This window comes from Hermetia illucens, chromosome 3 (genome assembly GCF_905115235.1).
Source record: "Hermetia illucens chromosome 3, iHerIll2.2.curated.20191125, whole genome shotgun sequence".
In the NCBI taxonomy this organism is placed as follows: Eukaryota; Metazoa; Arthropoda; class Insecta; order Diptera; family Stratiomyidae; genus Hermetia; species Hermetia illucens.
In genome coordinates this window covers 147,455,823-147,475,740 of record NC_051851.1, presented here as the reverse complement: position 1 = coordinate 147,475,740, position 19,918 = coordinate 147,455,823, and the positions used below count along the sequence as shown (strand labels likewise).

General features: G+C 40.9%; 1 protein-coding gene across 4 annotated transcripts in view; it reads right to left on the bottom strand.

Moving 5' to 3' along the window:
- LOC119650642 (protein outspread) overlaps nt 1-19,435 on the bottom strand; it is a 466,010-nt gene extending 446,575 nt beyond the window's left edge. For all 4 annotated transcript variants that reach the window (XM_038053565.1, XM_038053567.1, XM_038053566.1 and 1 more), the window contains exon 1: nt 18,661-19,435. In XM_038053565.1, coding sequence (XP_037909493.1) covers nt 18,661-18,780 — 120 coding nt within the window. In that variant the 5' untranslated portion in view covers nt 18,781-19,435. The remainder of the gene's footprint in view (nt 1-18,660) is intronic.
- Nucleotides 19,436-19,918: the final 483 nt, after the last annotated feature.

Below are 19,918 nucleotides of genomic sequence, written 5' to 3'. Positions count from 1 at the left end.
AGTATTCCGACAACAAACCGAAGCAGTGCAAGATGTCGGCCTAAGAGTTAATGAAAAGAAAGCAAAATTCATGACCCAATCAAGAAGAGAGGCGCCAGTATGACAAAAGCTGACAATGGGCGACTTTAATTTTGAAAACGACCAGGTCCACGTCCACTTTTTGTGCCTAGGAGTAAACATGGCGACGGATGGCAATGAAAAGGAAGAAGTTCAGCGACGAATAATAATGGCCAATAAGTCCTACGGATAATGAAAACTAAACGGGTTGACGGAAAAATAAGCTCTGAATTTACAAGACCATAATATGACCTGTGACACAGCGCAGCTGTAAAGCATGGACTTTAGTGGATCGACATATTCGAACGTAAAGTCCTACTTCGAATACCTCAACCAGCAAAAGATGGAGCTGACTGGCGAAATGGGATACAGCCATAAGTTGTACCAGCTCTATGACGACCCAGTTTCATCGATGGTGGTAGAACTACGAAAATTGGAGTGGACTGATCACGTAGAACGGATAGCACAGCCAGAGAACGCTGGCCAGTGGGAAAGCCACACAAAGGGTGGTAATACTCAGTGGACGAGGCAAGTAAAAAGTTACTGGAATTTTCCAACTGAAGGACGCGATCGATGATCGAGGTGACTGGAGGAAGTCTATCCTGGATGTCAAGAACAACTTAGCCAGGTTGCTATGTGCTGAAAATAGGCAAGCTTCATGTCACTCATGTCTTCAGCTTTCGTTAGTGTTAAGTTCATGTGTATAACCTTTCCGTTAAACAATCTCAATGCAGGACTCTGCACAAGTAGCAACTTACCTCGGTCCGCAAATTTTCGGCATACGTGAATTGGGGTAGCACAACAAAAAACAAAAATGCGAAATTATCGAAACTCTCAAGAAGAAAACGTGCAGAATACGAATAGGTCTAGTTGACCGTCTGGAGCAAATTCCCAATTCATATCTTTACTGACGACTCCTTGACTTTTTTAGTGTTTAACTTTCAAAAATCTGAAGATTTCCATTCACCAGATTTGGTCCCAAGAAGAAGCCGCTTAAAACGCCAAAGTATGGAAAACGAAATATACCCTACCCCGACTTTCAGAATCTAAAGTTTTTAGCTTTTACTCAGTCTGTGGTCCCAATCACTGGGGTACGTTATCCAATTGACCTATTTTTATGGTGACTTGACTGCTGAGCATTGTCATGGGTGACTAAGTGTCCGCTTACCCCAAAAAATGGATTTACACTGATATTCCAACAGAAAGCTATGATTACGACAACGTCCAGAGTCGAATCTAATACATCACAATTTGTCGGAAGATTATCTCCTTCGCAGTAGAATGAGTCAACGATTGTGAGACGTAACTTGCTTATTTTCGGATGATGGACTCCAATTCGCGATCATTCTTCAACTGAATTTATGGTTATAATAAATAGACGATCATTGGAAGCATGTTCGAATAAGCCACTTTCGAGGAAAACAGCTCCACTCATAAAACCAGGGCGATAAACAGAAATACTACTAAGCGTATAGTAGATCCATTGTAGAAGGTACTATGGGGGAGTGGCGCCCATATAGCCATATTCCGACGGTCCTCTTCGGGCATGGATTGATTCGGAGACCATAATCAGAGCTCCGCCGTGACTGGCACAGCAGTACTGATGTATACTGAGTGTAGGCTCAGAACGCACACCAGTCCATGCGAAGTCTACCTAACACCTGTATCGCAAACAAGAGGTACGGCACCCAAGTTATACAGCGCAACTCCATGCTTGAACCCGCAAGAACTCATAATAGGTGCATAACTACACACCACACACCACTCTGCCATAACCGGCAGAGAACATATTCCCCAAGAATTTTCCAGGAGCATATGTTTTCAGGTTCCCATGGTGCCAGATATCCTCCGCGATGCTTCATAGATGAATCCTTCGGTAAGTACCTTCCTTGAGCACATGGGGACGCATTCCGCAGAAACATAGCAGAATCAAGTTAGGGTCAAGCTCAGTTCAGAAGGGACAAATTGACCCATCCTGATACCTCACTTGTGTCTTCACTTGCATCTAGATATGGTGCAGCAAAGGAGCCAATGATAAAGTGAACAATTTTGTATACGGAGACTTCAATTCCCTCTCTGATCTTTGGGACAAAAAGAAGCCACTCCATTATGAGTTTGGAAATCCTAGAACAACTCAAACCTTCCCCTTCCAATGCTCTTATCCTGGAAACAGAAGTATGCAAAGGAGAAATTCTTCCAGAGAGAGAAGCGAACAAAAATTGAGAGACGACAAGGTACTTGGAAAAGTTACAAATGGATCAATAAGCAGAAGCGAAAGGCACTCAAGACGTAACCAACAAATCAAAGCGCATCTCATGAGGAGGACGTCAGAAACTATAATTTTTTCAGTAGCAAAGGACACCGTGGAATGATTAGTGTAAAATATGGGGCTCAGTAGGGTAAGGCTAATTAGAAGCAAAATATTTGCTATGGACAGGGGGGTGTATAAGGAAAAAAAAGTAAGTAGGTCGATCGCCGATACTATCTCTTTGAAGCCCCATACGGATTTCTAGTAAGGCAAGGCTCTTACTCTCTCTTGGGTTGCATGAGTAAAAATGCATCAAACTCTCTTTTCGCCACCCTAAAGAACAAAAGTAGTTAAGGTCGTAGTAGAGAAAATATAAAAGCTCTTTTCAGGCTCAAAATAATTGACACCCTATTGCGACATGAAAAGCATGGATCTCTGTAGACAAGATCATTCCGAAATTTCCAAAGACAATGGGTTGTAGCTCAGTCATGGTCCTTACATTAATTATGGACGGTGAAATACGTCACTCAACGCTGTTCAAATTGTAATTAAGATGTCCTCAGTAAATGTGCCATTCTAAATTGTTGATTTCATCCATGATACGGATATGTAAAAGTCTGAGAGGAGAGACTCTCGTATTATTATATTCATTTGATGCGATACTAGGCGATCAAGAACGAGTAGTCCGATCTCTTCCGCTGGAAAAGTAGTTTGAGACGACTTCAAACTATGACGTTTAAATCTAAACGAAAATTGAATCTAGTAGCAAGGACGAATTAAGGATCCAGAGCTCTCATACTGCGAGAAGTTCCTGATAATCCCCAACTATGACGTATGACATTCTAAGTAATAGTAGGCTAGTTGCTAGAATGATGGTCCTCGCCATATAGTTATTCAAATAGGATCTGCTCCTTAAATAGCGGGAGTGCACTCACGAAACTAAAGAGTGAAAAAAGCAATATCGTCCCTTTTGAGAGGTGGTGTTTGCTCTAATAGACAGAACTCATAAAGGATGTCTCCATCACGTAGAACAACACTTTTTTGCTCTGGACTTCCTGGGAACATATTTTGAGGATAACGAAAAAATGTTGTGGCTTTTCCTAGTCCTTCTGCATTTATAAATCCGTTAAGAAAACAAAAAGGGAAGAGCTGAAGAGCTTCAACCGGTGGGCTGGTCATTTGGATATTCAGAGATTATTTGAAAAATAAATTCCCAGCAATCGCCCATCGGGGAAGCCAACAAATAGATCTGGGATTTTATCGATACTCAATTGTACTTATTCAAGGACAGGACAGAAAGGATTCCAAGATGAAAGTTTGGCTTTAGTACTATCGACGAAAACGGTTGGAAAAAAGGTAACGATCTCAGATGAAACATGTTTCAAAATGGTGAAAGTAGAGCCCAAGGCTAGCAATCATCGACTGAGCGATCTACGTCCTGCATTAGGAGTTAGCCTTTCGCCTCTCTGGTGATTGGGCTCAGAAGCAGCTCCAAACTGAGCTAAATTTTGGCGAGAAAAATATCTTTAGTGATGAAGCACATTTGTGATCCAAGGGCGATGATCCAAGCGATGACCGTCAATGGCAAACGGTATCGGACCATGATAACTGCCTTTTCTGGCCCCACCTGGATGAGAACCTGAGCGACATGTAGTCTCACCAACCAAAAATACAAGCCCTCCCTCATATGGTTAAACATTTTTCTCTGGGACTAGGGTACACCATAAATCACCAAAAATTGAACAACTGCAGAACAACATCATTCAAACCATTAGCCAGACTAAATCGCGCTCCTAGTTCAGCAGAGTCGTACCAAATTGGCCCTCAGAAATCAAGGGTTAGAAACGAATTTGAGGAGGTTACCTAAATGACACAATTATGAAAATATAGTGATACTAAATTTACTTTAATTCACAATAAAAGTTTCCGTGATATCTTATGTAGAACCCTTTTTATTGAGCTTTAAAGTTAAGACAGTTTTAATGAAAACCAAGCTGTCCCCATTTACCTGGACCTGGGGTTACCAGATTTCCTAAAACTGTAGAAACCTTGGCCCCTAATTTTCTCCCCGAATAACATTGAAATCCGTGATACTTTTTCAAAAGGATCCAGGAACGAACCTTGACACTTTATGTCCTGATTTGACATTCCACAGTATCCCACATCCGACTGTGCGCTTTTTCAAAAACTTTGTGATGCAACCAGAGAGCAGAGATTGCTGTGCGCTGACGTGGGTGTCGATCCCTATCTGACTGCAGAAGCAACGAAGGGCTGCCTCCAAGGAGGTGTGCTTCCGCCACTTCTGTGGAGTATGCTATTCGACTCACTACTATGCGAACTGCAAAATTTGCCAATACACGCTCAGGCTTATGCTGATGACGTGGCTGTGCTTGGTGTTGATCGGGATCTAGGAACGGTGTGTACAAATTTACAACGTGCCGTTGATTTGATAGACAGCTGGTGCCTCAGACATGGTCTTTCAATTAATCCAAATAAAAGCACAATGGTATTATTCACAAAAAGGAGAAAACTGGATGGACTTTGCCTCCCTGAGATGAGAAAAAGATCCGAAGAAGTGAAATATCTGGCAGTCACTCTGGATAAAAAACTTCTTTGGAGCAAACATGTAGAGGTAAAGATGAAACGAGCTCTCATAGCTTATGGGCTGTGCAGACGGACCTTTGCCTCGACATGGGGACTCAGGCCTCAAGTGGTAATGTACGTTGCCATCAGTAGGCCGATGTACGTATATGCATCCGTATTGTGGTGGGTTAAGGTGAGACAAAAAGGTTTTCACCGTAAACTAGCGCAGCTCTGAATGCACTACTTAATTTGCAATCCCTGGATATATTTATTCAAAGCACTGCAATAAGAGCAGATCATAGACTAATTCTGGGAGATCTATGGGGAAACAACAGATGTGGGGGGCACAGAGCATTGGAAGAGTTGCTGTGAGGACTGAAACCAGTTCTTACAATGCCTTCCGATTCTCGCGTCCCCATACATCTGTTTGGTAGAAGATATGAAGTTACCCTGAAGCGTAGAGAGAACTGGGAAGTCCCAGAGGAATGCGTGAATGCGATATACGGAAGTCTTCTATACCGATGGCTCAAAAACAGAAGTGGGTTAAGGAGCCGGAGTCTATCTCTCGAATAAAAACGAGAAGTAGGCTTTTGCTTTGGGACAATATGCAACGGTTTTTCAAGCCGAAGATTATGCGATCCTAAGGGCGGCAAACTGGGTGATTGACGGGCGCCAACCTCCATTGAGGGCGTTGAGTAGTCCTTCGATCACCTCGAAAATCGTTCAGGAATGCAGAGACAATACAATGGAACTACTCTGGGTACCTGGTTACTGTGGCGTAGAGGGAAATGAAATCTCGAATGCTTTAGAGAAAGAGGGGTCAATCTCCCCTATGCCGGGACCGGAACCAGAAATTGGAGTATCAGTAACATTGGCTAAGTCTGTTTTCGAAAACTGAGAACAAGCTTCACACAATGACAGGTGGTAGAGCCTAAATGCTGCTCGACACCACAAACTTTTCCTGCTAGAACCGAACATGCGTTCCGCACAGTTTATCCTGTCGAAAAGCATCAGGACTTGCAGGTATATTGTTTGCATTCTGACAGGCCATAATTCACTAGCTGGGCATATGTTCAGAATAAGAATAGTTCAAGACGATACGTGTCCCCCCTGTAATGAAGAAGCGGAATCCACGAAGCATTTCCTATGTGAATGCCCCGCCTATGGGCGCACCAGGCATCAGATCTTTGGTGCCGATGTTCTCCAGTTACGACGGGTAGCATCACATCCACTAATGGAGATTCTGTGATACGTTAATGAATCTGGAATATTCCGTTAAACGGGGGTGGTGAGTACAGTGGGCCAACACGGCCTGAGTACTCAGAAGCTGTAGCTTCTCCCCCACCACACACACACACACATCCCGCACCCCAATAGGTTCGCCGGGGAAAATGTGTTTGGGTCTCGTGATTCTAGTTCCAATCCTGGTTGCGTCGAAGATGTTTGTATTAGTCTTTGTGCTTGTCCCGACGCATAGGTATGGTTCATAGAATAGAGGACATAGAATTCTCTGTTCTGCGGTACATTTAAGGCATGATTTTGGTTCAATATTAGGCTCCATGTTACAACTCGGTTCTGTTGTAGTCAGACGATAATATTGGGATCGATTTCATGTCCTCCTTGCAATTCACATTTCGTGCACATCACCCATACCACTTGATATATAGATACATTTGACCAGTGTCGTCTTTGCAAACCCATAAAAAACAGTGAACCATTACAACTTGGAATTACTTCATTTAAAACCACATGGAAGTGTCTTGCATGCCCAATAGCCCCAACCAAAATCCCCAGTAGCACTTAAATATCGAAAAAATCACGAATCAAATAACCACAAATTCCCAATCTTTTTTTTTTTAATTTTATCAACTTTACGTATGCACTCATGTACGTATGTGGATACCAGATTGCCTTGCTATTGAAAACCCAATCCAAACGTGAAGGTCTTAGTCATACCCCCATAAAATTTTGTAGATGACGCTCTTTCATTTATGTATAACCGCATACCAAATTGGAGCCAGACCGGGCGCCAACATTTCGCAGAAGTACTTGCATGCGTTCATTCATAAAACCAAATTGTGAAATTACAATCAGGAAATTGATGGAATTCATATTGGTGAGTGTTGTTTGTTTGTGATGAGTTTGAGCTAAACAATTTGTATCTTCATCTGCGAAGGATAGACCTGGTGAGAATTCCAAGGAAGGTGATGCTTGGTTTCCGATGAATTGGAAAGTCAGTGAACGACCTCTAGAGGTAGATGAGATGGGTCCATGTGACGTGGAGTTTTTCAGCGGTCAGCGCAAACCACAGTCTCCAACCATGGCCACCACGTGATTAAACCATGCAAAGTCAGGACTTATTACCCGTCTTGAATCGTAGTCTGTCACCCAACCCCTGAACGAGATTTTAATACGAAAATTATCTGCAAATCGACCACAAATCCAGTCAAATCGTATTGATTGAAACCGATCAAATCAGACCACAAACTGGAGAGCGCACATTGTATCTGATATGGTTTACGAGCCCGCGTTGAAACTTCGATAAACAGATAAATACCCGATACTCGTATCTAATCATTCCAACAGACAGCGATGATATAACAAGCCGACATGTGGCTTATTACAAAACAACAAAATGATGACTACCAAAGTAACCGCAAATATTGTTCGATATGTTTACACAATTTTCCAGTTGCAAAAAATTAGGCGTACAAGTGTCGCCAGGTATTTGTGCAGATCTCAAGGAAGTCACTGGTTTTAGGTGTCCCAATAGTGATTCATCTCGTGTTGTTTGCTTGGCTTCATATTGACAACTGACTGAGTATCTGAGAAATTGAATGAATATTGAATTGGGAGTATGGCAAACAAACATGTTTTCATTGATGAGTTTGGCTTTCAAAATTTGGTTCTAGGAAATTTGAGGTAAACAGTGTTGACCGCGGGTATGGAAGATTTTGATGATATCACTCGATCAGTAATAGCAGAAACACAGGAATGTTCGCTTCAAAATGGGCTCAATTTGGTACACTAACTACTTTACTAGATGACCCAGGTAAGTCCAAAGTACGGATAGATTAAATAGGGAGAAACATGCCCCATTTTCCTGGTATTACCTGAAAGTGAGGCGGAACTACTAGACCAGGCAGAAGGTAATGACAGGATCAATATTCTTGCGAAACTCATTGTAGATGAACTAAGGGAAACTAGTGGCAATTCGGCTGTTTATCAACCTAAGAACGAGGTCTGTGGACTATGATTGACATCTGACTTTGAAGCAGTCAAATTCCATCATGCTTGGGAAATCCGAGAAGAGGTTTCTTACTCTGGTCCTGGGAACCGCTAATACTTAAAGCATTCCTGAGTTGGCCAACGGTATGGCAAAGTTTTTCATCAGGAAATGCCCTGTGAGTTTCTATTCAAATGAAGGCAATCTCTAGGGGTTAGAGGCAAAACATTGTCACAGGACTTCAAATTCCCAGTTAGAGTCTTTACCTGAGAAAAATAACGTTTCAGATAAGGAACATCTCATTAGGCCAAAATATTTTCACTTAGAACTTATCTCCTTCTCTAACCGACGTCTTCACAGCGCTTTCTTTATGTATTCGGATTGGTGAGCTGTTAGTTTTTAATAGCAGGATTTACAAGCAGGTTAAATCTGGGGATTTTACTAAACAAAACTTACTTTGCAAAGATTCGACTCAGCCATTGGCTGCAGACTTAGCAAGCCTACTTGATTAGACAATTTCTGAACAACTACGTTCCAGAACAGATTATCTTGTCCTAAAACAGATACAAACTGAAGTAAACTTGCGTCTTCAACCATTGATGGAAACATGTTCTCCATAAACTCGATCTTTACTGAAGCAAAGATTACTTCACATTGGAAAACGGTTTTCTTCTACAAATAGGAATCAATCCGTCGACGGCTCTTTGGTCAAGTTATCCTTATTTCTAAAAGACTATTTATTTGAACCCTACATGCTAACTAAAGGGGGCCCTAAGCTTTTCCACGTTTTTCATATCGACCAATCCTAGCACACAATCTCATATGAATTGAAGTCCCAATACAATCCAGGGAATCGAACATTTCTCAAATCAACTATAAGATAGTTGTCAAGCTATCCTGACAGGTAGAAACATGGTACCAGTTCCATCAAGACAAGGGTAGGAACATAGTACAGTAAAGCAAGTTTGCCCAGTAGTAGAAATACAGCAGTTTTAAGGTGTTATTGATAAATTCAAACAGGTTAGCCTCAGTTGTTTCCATAAACTATTGACATCGTATCTAACCAAACGCCGATCTCAGTTGATATAGAAGAGCGTTTTTACTGAGGAGCAAATGATTAGGACGCTAGGACCTACACTGTTATTAAATTATGTACAGTTCTTTTTTCTGAGGGCCCTGTCAAACTATGCAGCGTCACTTTTCTGCAGCACCACAGGCTATAGGTTTAAAATTCCTCTACCCCTTTCGGGGGTACCAAAAGCAACTCTCTAGGACGGAACGGTCATCCCAGAATAACCGAAAAATGACAAAGGTAATCAAAGAGCCTGACAGATTGGTTGAAGGTTAGAGGCGTGAGCTATTTGAAGCTGCTTATGTTTGGAAATGGTTCAACAATAAATCTTTTAAACAATCAAAAACATGAAGGCTTAAGTGTTGTTAGACCCAAAGTGATGCCTCACAAATAACCTAATTCAGTTTACTGGAACTAAATTTACGATTTATTTGATTTCGGTACTTGAAAAACTTTAGTAATTCACCATTGCAAAGCAAACCGACCTAACCGAGTCGAATTCTTCACACCATCAATTGATCCGTAGAAACGCAGTGGGTACAACGATGGACTTTGAGATATGTTGAGATAATCGAAAATTTTTGCGGAATACATGGAATACCAAGCTTATAAGGATGGGCTTGTACTGACTTGATTTCTAGCATAGTTGAAAATAGGCATTATAAGAGTCTGTGGGGAAATCTACCTAACTTGTGTAGGATCGGCTTTAGTGAATCCATACTACAATCTTCTGGCTCATGTATGCCTTAACTCCTTTAAGTGGAATCAGACGCATCTAGTTAAACCTCATTTCTCGATTTATTATTCTCCAGTTAGTATACCTTCATCGCACATGTGTGGAGCGGTCTTTTGTTATACAAAAAGCAAGCAGGTGCTCCTTATTATAAAGATAACCACTGTGTACAGATGCTTCCGCAGAAACAGTGGTCGAAAATAGATTTCAGATTTACTTCATTCCAGGAACTCAAATCCTGCCTAATTGTTGTGATCTGCATCTTGGAATCCTGGCAGAACCGTGGTAACATGAAATCAATACCAATTTCCAGAGTCGGGTTTGTGATTTCGTAAATAATTACAGATGTTAACATGACATTTAGTTGGATTCGTCTCTATGTTTCAGGGCACATATCTCTATTTATCATAATAAGTCTTTGAGGCGGAGGTAAGTAAGTACTCTAACTCACACAGCAATCAACATCCTTATTGATTTCAAAAACAACTAGCTAAATCTGTTTACACGCATCATAAAGACGATGAGTTTCATCAAGCCGGAAGGGAACGTCCGAAGAAAGATCTACCCTCGGTTTACCAATTGCCAGATCAAATTTGTGGTCAAAATTAGTTCGGTGCGACTGAGCTTGGGCGATAATTTACCGAGTACGTACACTAGGTACCCTCAAGGGTAGAAAAGAGAGATAAGCGGAACTCTGTTTTTCTATTCTAATCAGAAATAGTTAGGACTTTGTATACAGCTTTAAGATCGGCCTAAGTGACAACGAATGAAACCCTCGATGGCACAAATTTAAGGTTCTATGAAAAGTATGGCCGCTCCCAAATTACGACCGACCTAGAGAGAACCTTTTTACAGGTTCGTATTATTACTGCTCATAGTACTATAGAAGAAACAGCACTTGAAGAATTTCAAGGTATTGCACAAGAACCTAAGGAAACACTTTTTTAAACCAGGAAATGTCATTTGCGGAAGAAATGAAAAAAGGGCCCTTTCTTCCCATCGCAATTCAAGTAAAATTAATTCTAAATTCAGGCAGCTATAGTAGTAACCGAATCCTGAGTGGTATTCGACAAAAAAATTAAAGAGGAGTTATGAAGTTTGACTTGGTTTTCAGACGGCAAGGTACAAATGAATGAGTGCCAATATACCTTCTTTCCTTTTTTGTGTGGAACTTAATTTTATTAATTTCAGCGTACATCCAACTATGATACCCACCTTTTAAGTTTCAAACCGAAAAGCCTGCCAATACTTGGATACTGCAACAATGGATTGACTTAAGCAAACTTCTGCTTCAACTACTGGCTGGCCTCAGGTTGATTTTTGTAAATCCATGTTTTTCACGGTTATTAAACGGTACAGAGGTTGGCTCAATTGCGACTAAACAGTGCTAAAACCTCTATAGAAATGTCATACACAACTAAGAGCAAGTAAGCCACTTATCCCTTAGGTAACTTCCTCATTCCCTAGTGATTATTGGACGAATTGGATGAATCATTGGACCAGATGATATTCTAAGGCTTTGTCAACTCGTGAATTTATATAATATCGCGAATTTTTCAATTGTTTCAGGTACAAAGGTTATATTAGCACATGATGAGTGCTCGGCGATCTAGAGGTTCCAAAAGAAAATTCAGTTAATCACATTTTCGTTGCTGAAACTGCTCGTACATATCTCAAGCTTATCCCTGAAACGGGTTTTATTTTATTTTCTGAAAAAATTATCTAAATGCACACCTTAAGCAGCGCCTGAAATTTACCTTTTCCACTTCGTAACAAAATTCATGGTAGAAAAGTTGCCTTTCTTGGTATGGTCATTGAATTGGCCCTCATAATAACCCGATAGCCATGTTTGGTCTGAACATTCAAATCGATGTGAAGTGCTCAAAAAAATCGTCCGGAAAAGCGATGGCTTGATACCCTAGATTCTGATTTGAGAATCTATCGACTCTATTTGGATCAAGATGAGCCTGCCACCGAATAGGAAAAACGCCAACGGTAAAAAGAAAGATGGCTGTCAAACAGAAACTGGCAGTAGTGAACTGGTAAATTAAAAAAATTGGGAGCAAGGAGGAGACGCGTTCACTGAGCTGGTTTCATCCCTTTAGATGAGATTTAATCTACTTACAGGAATAGTTAATAAGCTCTAGCTCTCTAGCTACATTTCTTACTCTGATGCACAAAAACTTTAAAACTGTACCAGGTTCGAATTCTGGTCCCGATGATGGATATTTGCGTTTGGCTTGGAGTTGTCATGCCGCTGCAGGCTTATCTCGTGACTATAATCGGAGAGGAGTGATATAAATACTTGTGTATATACGAAGCAACATTAGGCAAACCAAATTTCTGAATTTTAACTCATGATTGAACTCAAAACCTTGTCCTCAAAATAGTAATTCAACCCTCTGTAAACAGGAACGTCCTAGTCGCACAGTTATCTTAATGCTGCGGATGGCCTACGCTCTCCGAAGTAGTGAACAGGACAAAGAACATAAATATGTTAAGAACCTCTGAAACTGTGTACTTGTGAATTATAGCAAAAATAGGAATGATATTTCCTGGAAAACCTAACTGACGCTCAGGAATACTACTTGGGCTTTTTGTTAAAATCTAAAATACCAATTATCGATTCATCCCAATCCAGAACTAAATCACTAACTAAGAATATTTTTACTACATAGAGTGATCAATGAAGGTATCCAAAAAAAAAAGAATTTTGTCGCGTTCACATAACTATTATAGATAAAACGCATTCGCTGAATCTACGAGAAAAAAACGGCTTAAAATACAAGAAATGGATGCCTTCTTCAGCCAGATAGAAACTACGGCAGACAAAAGCTTAGTAGTAGTGTTCTCCTCTGGAGATTTCTGTTGCCAGACACTCTGAAAACATCGTACAAGGCTACACGGGGATGGTTATAAAATCGGATCATCAGGTACCAACTACTAGGGTACGACTTTGTTTGTCATACTACTGGCACGTACTCGAGGAAAACGAACAGGTGAAACTTCACCGGAGGTTAACAGGTACCATAAGAATTGAGACTTTCCACAAGGAACGTATGTTCCAGGTGAATTTGCGGGGATGTACTTTCGACCCGATTATTTAAATTGGTCCATACCACGGAAACTCCAAAAATGGATCATAAGAGTAAAACACCCTGTCCAATCCGATCTGTGAAAGAACTATTGCATCCGTAACCGGCAACTCCTTGAATTTCGCATAATTTTGGAAGCAGTACTACAGGATGTCAGAAGCAACAAAGTGTTCAACTTGGACTTAGAAATTCTGTCACAGAAGACTTGACATTCTGAAGAGATACCGAAGAGACATGGACAGGAAAATGTTGTCATTATCTATAAAAGCTCCATATGCTCGGCTTGGGTCATACAAGTAGAAAAGTTCGCCAAACTGTGGCTGTGGATGGTTTACTATATCTCCAATCGATAACTCTTTCAACCCAGGACAATATCAAAAGCAGTGAAAGGAGGTGAGCAAAATATGTTCATACAACTCAACAATTCTGACGTAGGGGAGTCAATTAACTCTAGATTAAATAATATTGCCGAAACCGGCAATCATAATATTATTATCAGATGCCGCAGGGACTAGCTATCTAATCTATGTACTCCGATCGCATTTCCAGGTTTGAATCTATCTAACGATCTCAAGGAAACATTGTTATGTGGGCCACATCCACCTACGTCTGAACTGAAACTGTTAACAACTAATTTATTAATATATTACTGAAGAAATCAAAAGTTTATATCATGAAGCCTGGAACTGGTCACTAAATCTAGATCATGTGAATAGCAGATTAAAGTAGTCATAGTTTCGCTACATGCCAATAAATGAGGAAGAGACGGATAGCGGTGGAGAAATCAACATTGGAAAATATGCATTACTGGTCTCGCCGCGTACAAAACCATCCAGGTAAATCTATTGTAACCGTCGTTATCTTCGCCGATTTGCCAAAACCTGAATTGTAACCGATTACACAATAGTTTTAACTCCTCCTTGTCCATATTGGTTATTATTTCGGAGATGGTGGTCTTTAGAGCGATCTTACCTCAACTACGCTCTATATATAGTAGTCAAAGAGATTACAGTCTGGGCTAATCGGTAGTTACAAACCTCAAGGCCAATGTTAGGATAAGAAGGGCCAAGGTCTTCCTTGTTTTGTGCAGGGGCGTTGACTATTTCCAGAAAAAAATCAAAAAAGCCGCCCGGTTAGCTGGGTCTACCATTAAAAAGAAATATGAAGTATAAGGTAAAGTTTCACCTCCACCTCTCAAATGAACCTGACTGGGTTCTTCCAGAGTGTCGAGTCCCGATAGCGGAAAGGTCAACCAATGTACCAAAACTTTTACTCAATTTATATTGATCCTTGTATTCTGGATATTTTCATCGAGAAGATATTATGTGGTCATTCGTCTTCTCACCACACAGAAGCTCGTCGGTTAGGCTGCTAAAATTTTCGCCAGATATGGTTCAACTAGAATTGGTTAACAGTCGTTAAGGATATTTACATCCTGTGAATTCAATGTTCAACGTGTCTGTATTAAGGCACTTTTGTTGGCCTCATTTCACTCCATGTGAACGCTGTTACTCATTAAGCCCCAATCGTCGGGAGTTGCAGGGGGCCTTCTCGTTTAATTATCACTGTGCTAAGGACACAATCGCGTCGTCACCCTTCATGTGAATTCTCCTCACCTCATCATGCATACGGGCGGAAAGATGGTTGACAGATTCCCTATACATACTTCGGTTGTATGCCCTGAATTGAGAATAATGTTTCTACTCGCTGCTAATTTGATGGCATACGAAATTGCAACCAGCTCTACCGACAGAACAGATACAATTCTAACTTTTAGTATTGGTTGAGTCCTTCTAAATTCGGCAAAACAAAACAGAAGCATCCGTTGAGATGATGGCATACCCTCCTTTTCCAACTTTTGAGCCACCTTCTCACAAATTTCGGTGAGATTGCCTGTTGTGGAATTCAATATTTCCGATGGTATTTCTAACCAAAAAATTTGTGAAAACATGTGGGACTTTGTTGGTTTTCATGCTGCCTATGATACTACTGAATTTGTGAAAGACTAGTATGAGTCCATTGTTTGTCAAGTAGTCACCTCCACATAGTTTTTTTGCTTCATATCGTGATATTTCCCGTGCAGCCAGTAGAGTTCTTCTGAATAAGGCAGGAGGCTAGTTGGTGAGCACGAAAGCAACATGGATAGAAATCGACCTGATGAGAGCCAGGAACTTTCCTAGTAAGGCAACTATGAGAGACCCCATTATAATTTTTTTTTTTTTTGATAATTGCAGGCATATATCGATGATGAAGCATAGATTAGGATGTGTGTATTATAGACCCTCTGTAGAGTTTCAGAACTTTCCTGGAATATAGGCTCTAGTTGGGCCCAGTCGTAATCAAGATTCTCGTTGCCTTTTTAATCGTGTTTGTAACAGAGTCAACATTTTCTTCCGTCGACAGAGTTGATGTTATCACTGTGTCGAAGTTGACTAGATTATTCAGAATGGAGACGATTGACAATATCCGGCATCCTCCCTGACAGAAAGGAAACCCATAAACAGTACCGCGTATTTTACGCGACTGTAGCTTAACAAGAAGTAACTTACTTAATTACAATTATCGGAGGTTTTCAGGATGAATGACAATGAAACTTATGCCGGAATAATTGCGTCTAGCTCTAACACTTCCAACCCCAGCTTTAAAATAGACCATTCTGTTTCTGATTATTCATTATTTCCAGTAGATCAGTAACCGAAGCCCCGACATAATACCAGGATTCGAAAGTCAATTTTCAAATTTCCTAACCACCTCTTAGCGAGGCATGTTCTTATTTATGTTTTCAAAATACGCTCCATTCGACCTTCCGCACGACTAACCGGAAATCTGAGATCTCCAAACTTAACAAGTTGCGGAAGCTAGAATTTGATGCCCTTGTTCAATAAATGGCTTCTAAGGAAAAACTGAAAACTGGTAGAACACAAAGAAAGTGCTGAGTGAAATGCGTTCACTAAGTGGGAACCCAGCGCTGACTGTACCACTATTGAACCTACTGTCGATATAATATTCGGGAGGGTAAAGTCCGGAAGGATTGTAAAGGCTCAAAAATAGGCAAAGTGTCACGTTTTGAAAAAATATTATACGAATCTACCACGATCACCAAGGAAGGTTAACATCTAAAGTACAAGTCTATTGTCCGGGGGTCAATTTTTTCGGCACTGAAGCGGCTTAACCCAAGTGAGATTCAACTTGCACCCCAGGTTCAACCTCCAGACGAAGACATGCGGAAAAGAAACTGATTCTAAGAAGAATACCGCTGTCGTCCACGGAGGACCATGAGATATTTCCCAAAGAAGAAAAGCACGAGCACAAAAATAAAGGAAAAGTATCAGGTGAGCCCCAAAAATGTAGAGATCATCAGGGGTAATCCAGTATTCTGACAATATTCATACCCTAGGCGCTTGAGCCAATATATCGATTTCCTATATTTTTAATGCTCATTGTTCATTGTCTCGGGTTGGAGGTCCGTTTTGCATTGTAATATTGTAATATTCTATGCTGAAAATTGCGGGGTATTGTAAGTATTTCAGGGCACTGGAATAACTACTCCACTATATCCTAATCTAGCCATGAAGTATCAAGAACATTTGGACTAGAGGAGATGAAAATTGAAGAATTAGAAAAGTGGTGAAGATGCCTATCAGGTTGAATATCCCGGAATAGAGAAGGTAAATTATTTGGTGATCCCAACGCAAATAACTTACTTCCAAAATTCTGAAAATGAGGAAAAGCAGGCGCATATAATGGTGGCAGTCCATGTTCAAAACACAAGATTCTTTTCAACAAGTGTTTTGCGGAAAGGGACTGCAGGAACTCTAATGTCAGGCATGAAAAAGAGTCTATATTAGTTAGCCCAAAGCGAGTATTTTTTAATGGACGACGTTTTGAAATACATAAAAACCGAGAGGATACTTCTACTCTCCATAAAGTTGGCGTTGCATAGTAAATGTTCCAGAGTAGTAAGTACCATTGCGCCGCTGAGGGAAAAGGCTCCAGAAAACCGAAATCTGAATTGAGCTAAAGAATATATGCTAGCATATTTAACGAATATACATAGCGTGTATTTCTTGATAAAAAATGGATAGTTTGGTTGTGGAGACCCTGCCATTGAATAACCACCAAAGGGTCAAAAGGAAGCTTACACCGATAATACGTAGGATACCCAAACGCAAGCTTATGATTGTCTGGATTATTTTTTTGAGTTCGGACCAGGGAAGGTTGCTGACAAAAAGCAAAACAACTAATCCCTTTTCTTAATAGGTGAATGGGTTCTCTACACAAATTAACCTGATATTGATCAGTTCTAACAAATTTACCATACAACAGTACATTCTTCTGATAATAAACGCAGGGTTAACTCTTCTCAGTAGTCACTCGATCACTATACTGTCCGTCCTAGCCAGATAAGCTGGAATCATCTACTTCTCATTGATCAGTACACCCTGTGAAATTTGGTACACTGTTTTCATCCACTAAACACTAACATTTTTTCATCCCACATCTTGGGTTGTATGCAAGTCATCCTGAAAACGAAGTAAAATTCCTCAAGATACCAAATCTATCTCCCCCAATTTATTCAGATCGCTGATAAGCCTAATCCGAAGCAATCGGTCAAGATATTGTACCTAAACCAGCAATTTTCAGCTATCTGGGATCAAAGTTGTAAAAACAATGACTTTCATTTACTAAATCGAATAACATTGCAGGGGTGAATTTCCATCAAAATATCTGAAAATTGGGTCAAAATTACTTACTTCAACCCTTAGAACCTACGCTTCCCAGGGTTATAGGATCTGTAGGGTTCAAAGATTCTAGACTGCCTAGTTGCCCTTGCAGTAACAAAGCAAAGCTAACAGCTCTCCTGAACACAAACCACTCACAAGATTAAAAAAGTCTTACCCTTTTGTCACCCCCAATATTTAACCTATAATTCTCCAAAGTATCTTCTCACCTTCTCATAAAAAAATCTACAACTTTATACGTCTCACTAAACAAATATGACGACACAATTGTAAATTGTACGAAACCGCGTAAAAAGCAACACCCAATTGGATTCACGTCATCCGGAGTATCTGCTTCGTAACTAAGTATCTATTTGAACAGTTGACGAGACATCAATGTTTTTGCTGAGCACTGAGAAGTATCTTTAGGACCGCAGAAGGTAATTAGCTTTTGTATGAAAATAAGGCCATAAAGCAGCACCGGAATTTGTTTGTAGGTTTTAACGAGGGAAGGTATCCGTTTTCATACCTTAGAAATTGGTTCTATTTTTGAGGAACTGGTTGACTCTTTCGTCACGAGATACTAACGCTCTAGTCACATAATGTTGGGTTCAATTTCCTCATAACTGTAGACCACAAAAATATAGGAAGAATCCTAGCTGCCAATATATATAGTTGCCCTTACCCCCTACAAAGGGCATAGTTTGTCAACCAAACCTACGCACCAACGTTGTCGGTTTGCCAAAACGTACCTCAGCTCTCAACAGAACTTCCCGAGAAGCCTATACTCCTCCTCCACTATCACAGTAGTTACCAATACTGAAGCCACATATTCCAAGATTTGCACAAGGACCTTTATGATGATTCCCATAAGGAACCTTTCTCTTCACGACTAACGACCAAAACCCTAAATCCTTCCACTTACCCGATTGCATTCCAACGCAGCCGCGCTATGTTCCTCACGCTGCCGGAAGCAGTGACTGCACTTGCTCTTGTTAAAGATGTTGGGGGTGAACTTGCGACAATCCGGGGTGCGTGTTCCCATCTTGCTGAGCTCCTTTCTTTAGTAGAGTAGAAAATCCACTTGATCGACTGGTAAAAATCGAAGATATCTCCACTAATTTGGGGCAATTGGATGCTTCCCAAATCCTTACACAAACTCTTTCATCATTTCTGGGACACACTTGAAATATTTTGGCACAAACTGGAGTACTCTCAACTTTCCCTTAAGGATATCTTCCTTGAAAGCTATTCCCAATTCTTTTCACTAATTTTCATTCAAACTTTTCACTTTGACACGATTCCTTGAGCACACTCGACTCCTGGATCCAAGTCCAGGACTTCAGCAGATCTAAAATTAGCGGACGAATCCCGAATGCAATTGTTTTGAAGTCACTAAGGCTAGGGTTCCAGGGAACTGGTTGCAAGTCTCGCAGCGAATCCCTGCTCCTGGTCTCCCTGTTTTCCGTTGGCTGATCCGAACCCACAAACGAGGTCAAAACACTCGAGCAGTTCGCAAACGCGACGGTCGTTACCGTTCCTGTCTTAGCGCGGTAGATACTCCGAAACGGATACTTCTTGCCTCACATTATTCCTTCTCAGATGCAAAACACTTGGAGGCGAGAAGATACAGCGAAGAATCCACGACACGACATTTCCCCCGGTTTTTTCTCAGAAATCCAATCCAATCGGTTCGAGTGCAATCGCGAGACTGAACCCAGAAGTATCTTTCGTGTCTCAAGAGCCGACACCGCACATCAGCGGAGCACCCACTCGCGAACGTACCGCTACGTCGCGGAGCTGGTGCGATGGTAGCAGCCGAACCGTATTATCAGTGGCGAAAGCAGCTGTTCGGGAGAGAAAAGCTGCTTTTCTTGCTGGTGCGAAATCGCGATGGAAATTACTGTTCGTGGGTATGAGATTTGTTCGCCAGGTGTACCGATAAGACCAGATACCTGGCCCGAAGAGCGGCGAGGGTGATGTGTTGTGGGTAAGAAAATTCTCTTTAGTGACTTTACTCTTAAGAAAGTGCCTTGGAAATTGAGTTACCGCTTGGACGAGATTTTGAAGGAGTTTTCCCTATGGCAAAGATACATTTTAGCCGTTGATGATATTTAATTATAGGTGAAGTTAGTTATAATGAGCACGGCTTCCAGTTAATAGTTTTTGCAGAGTATCTTACA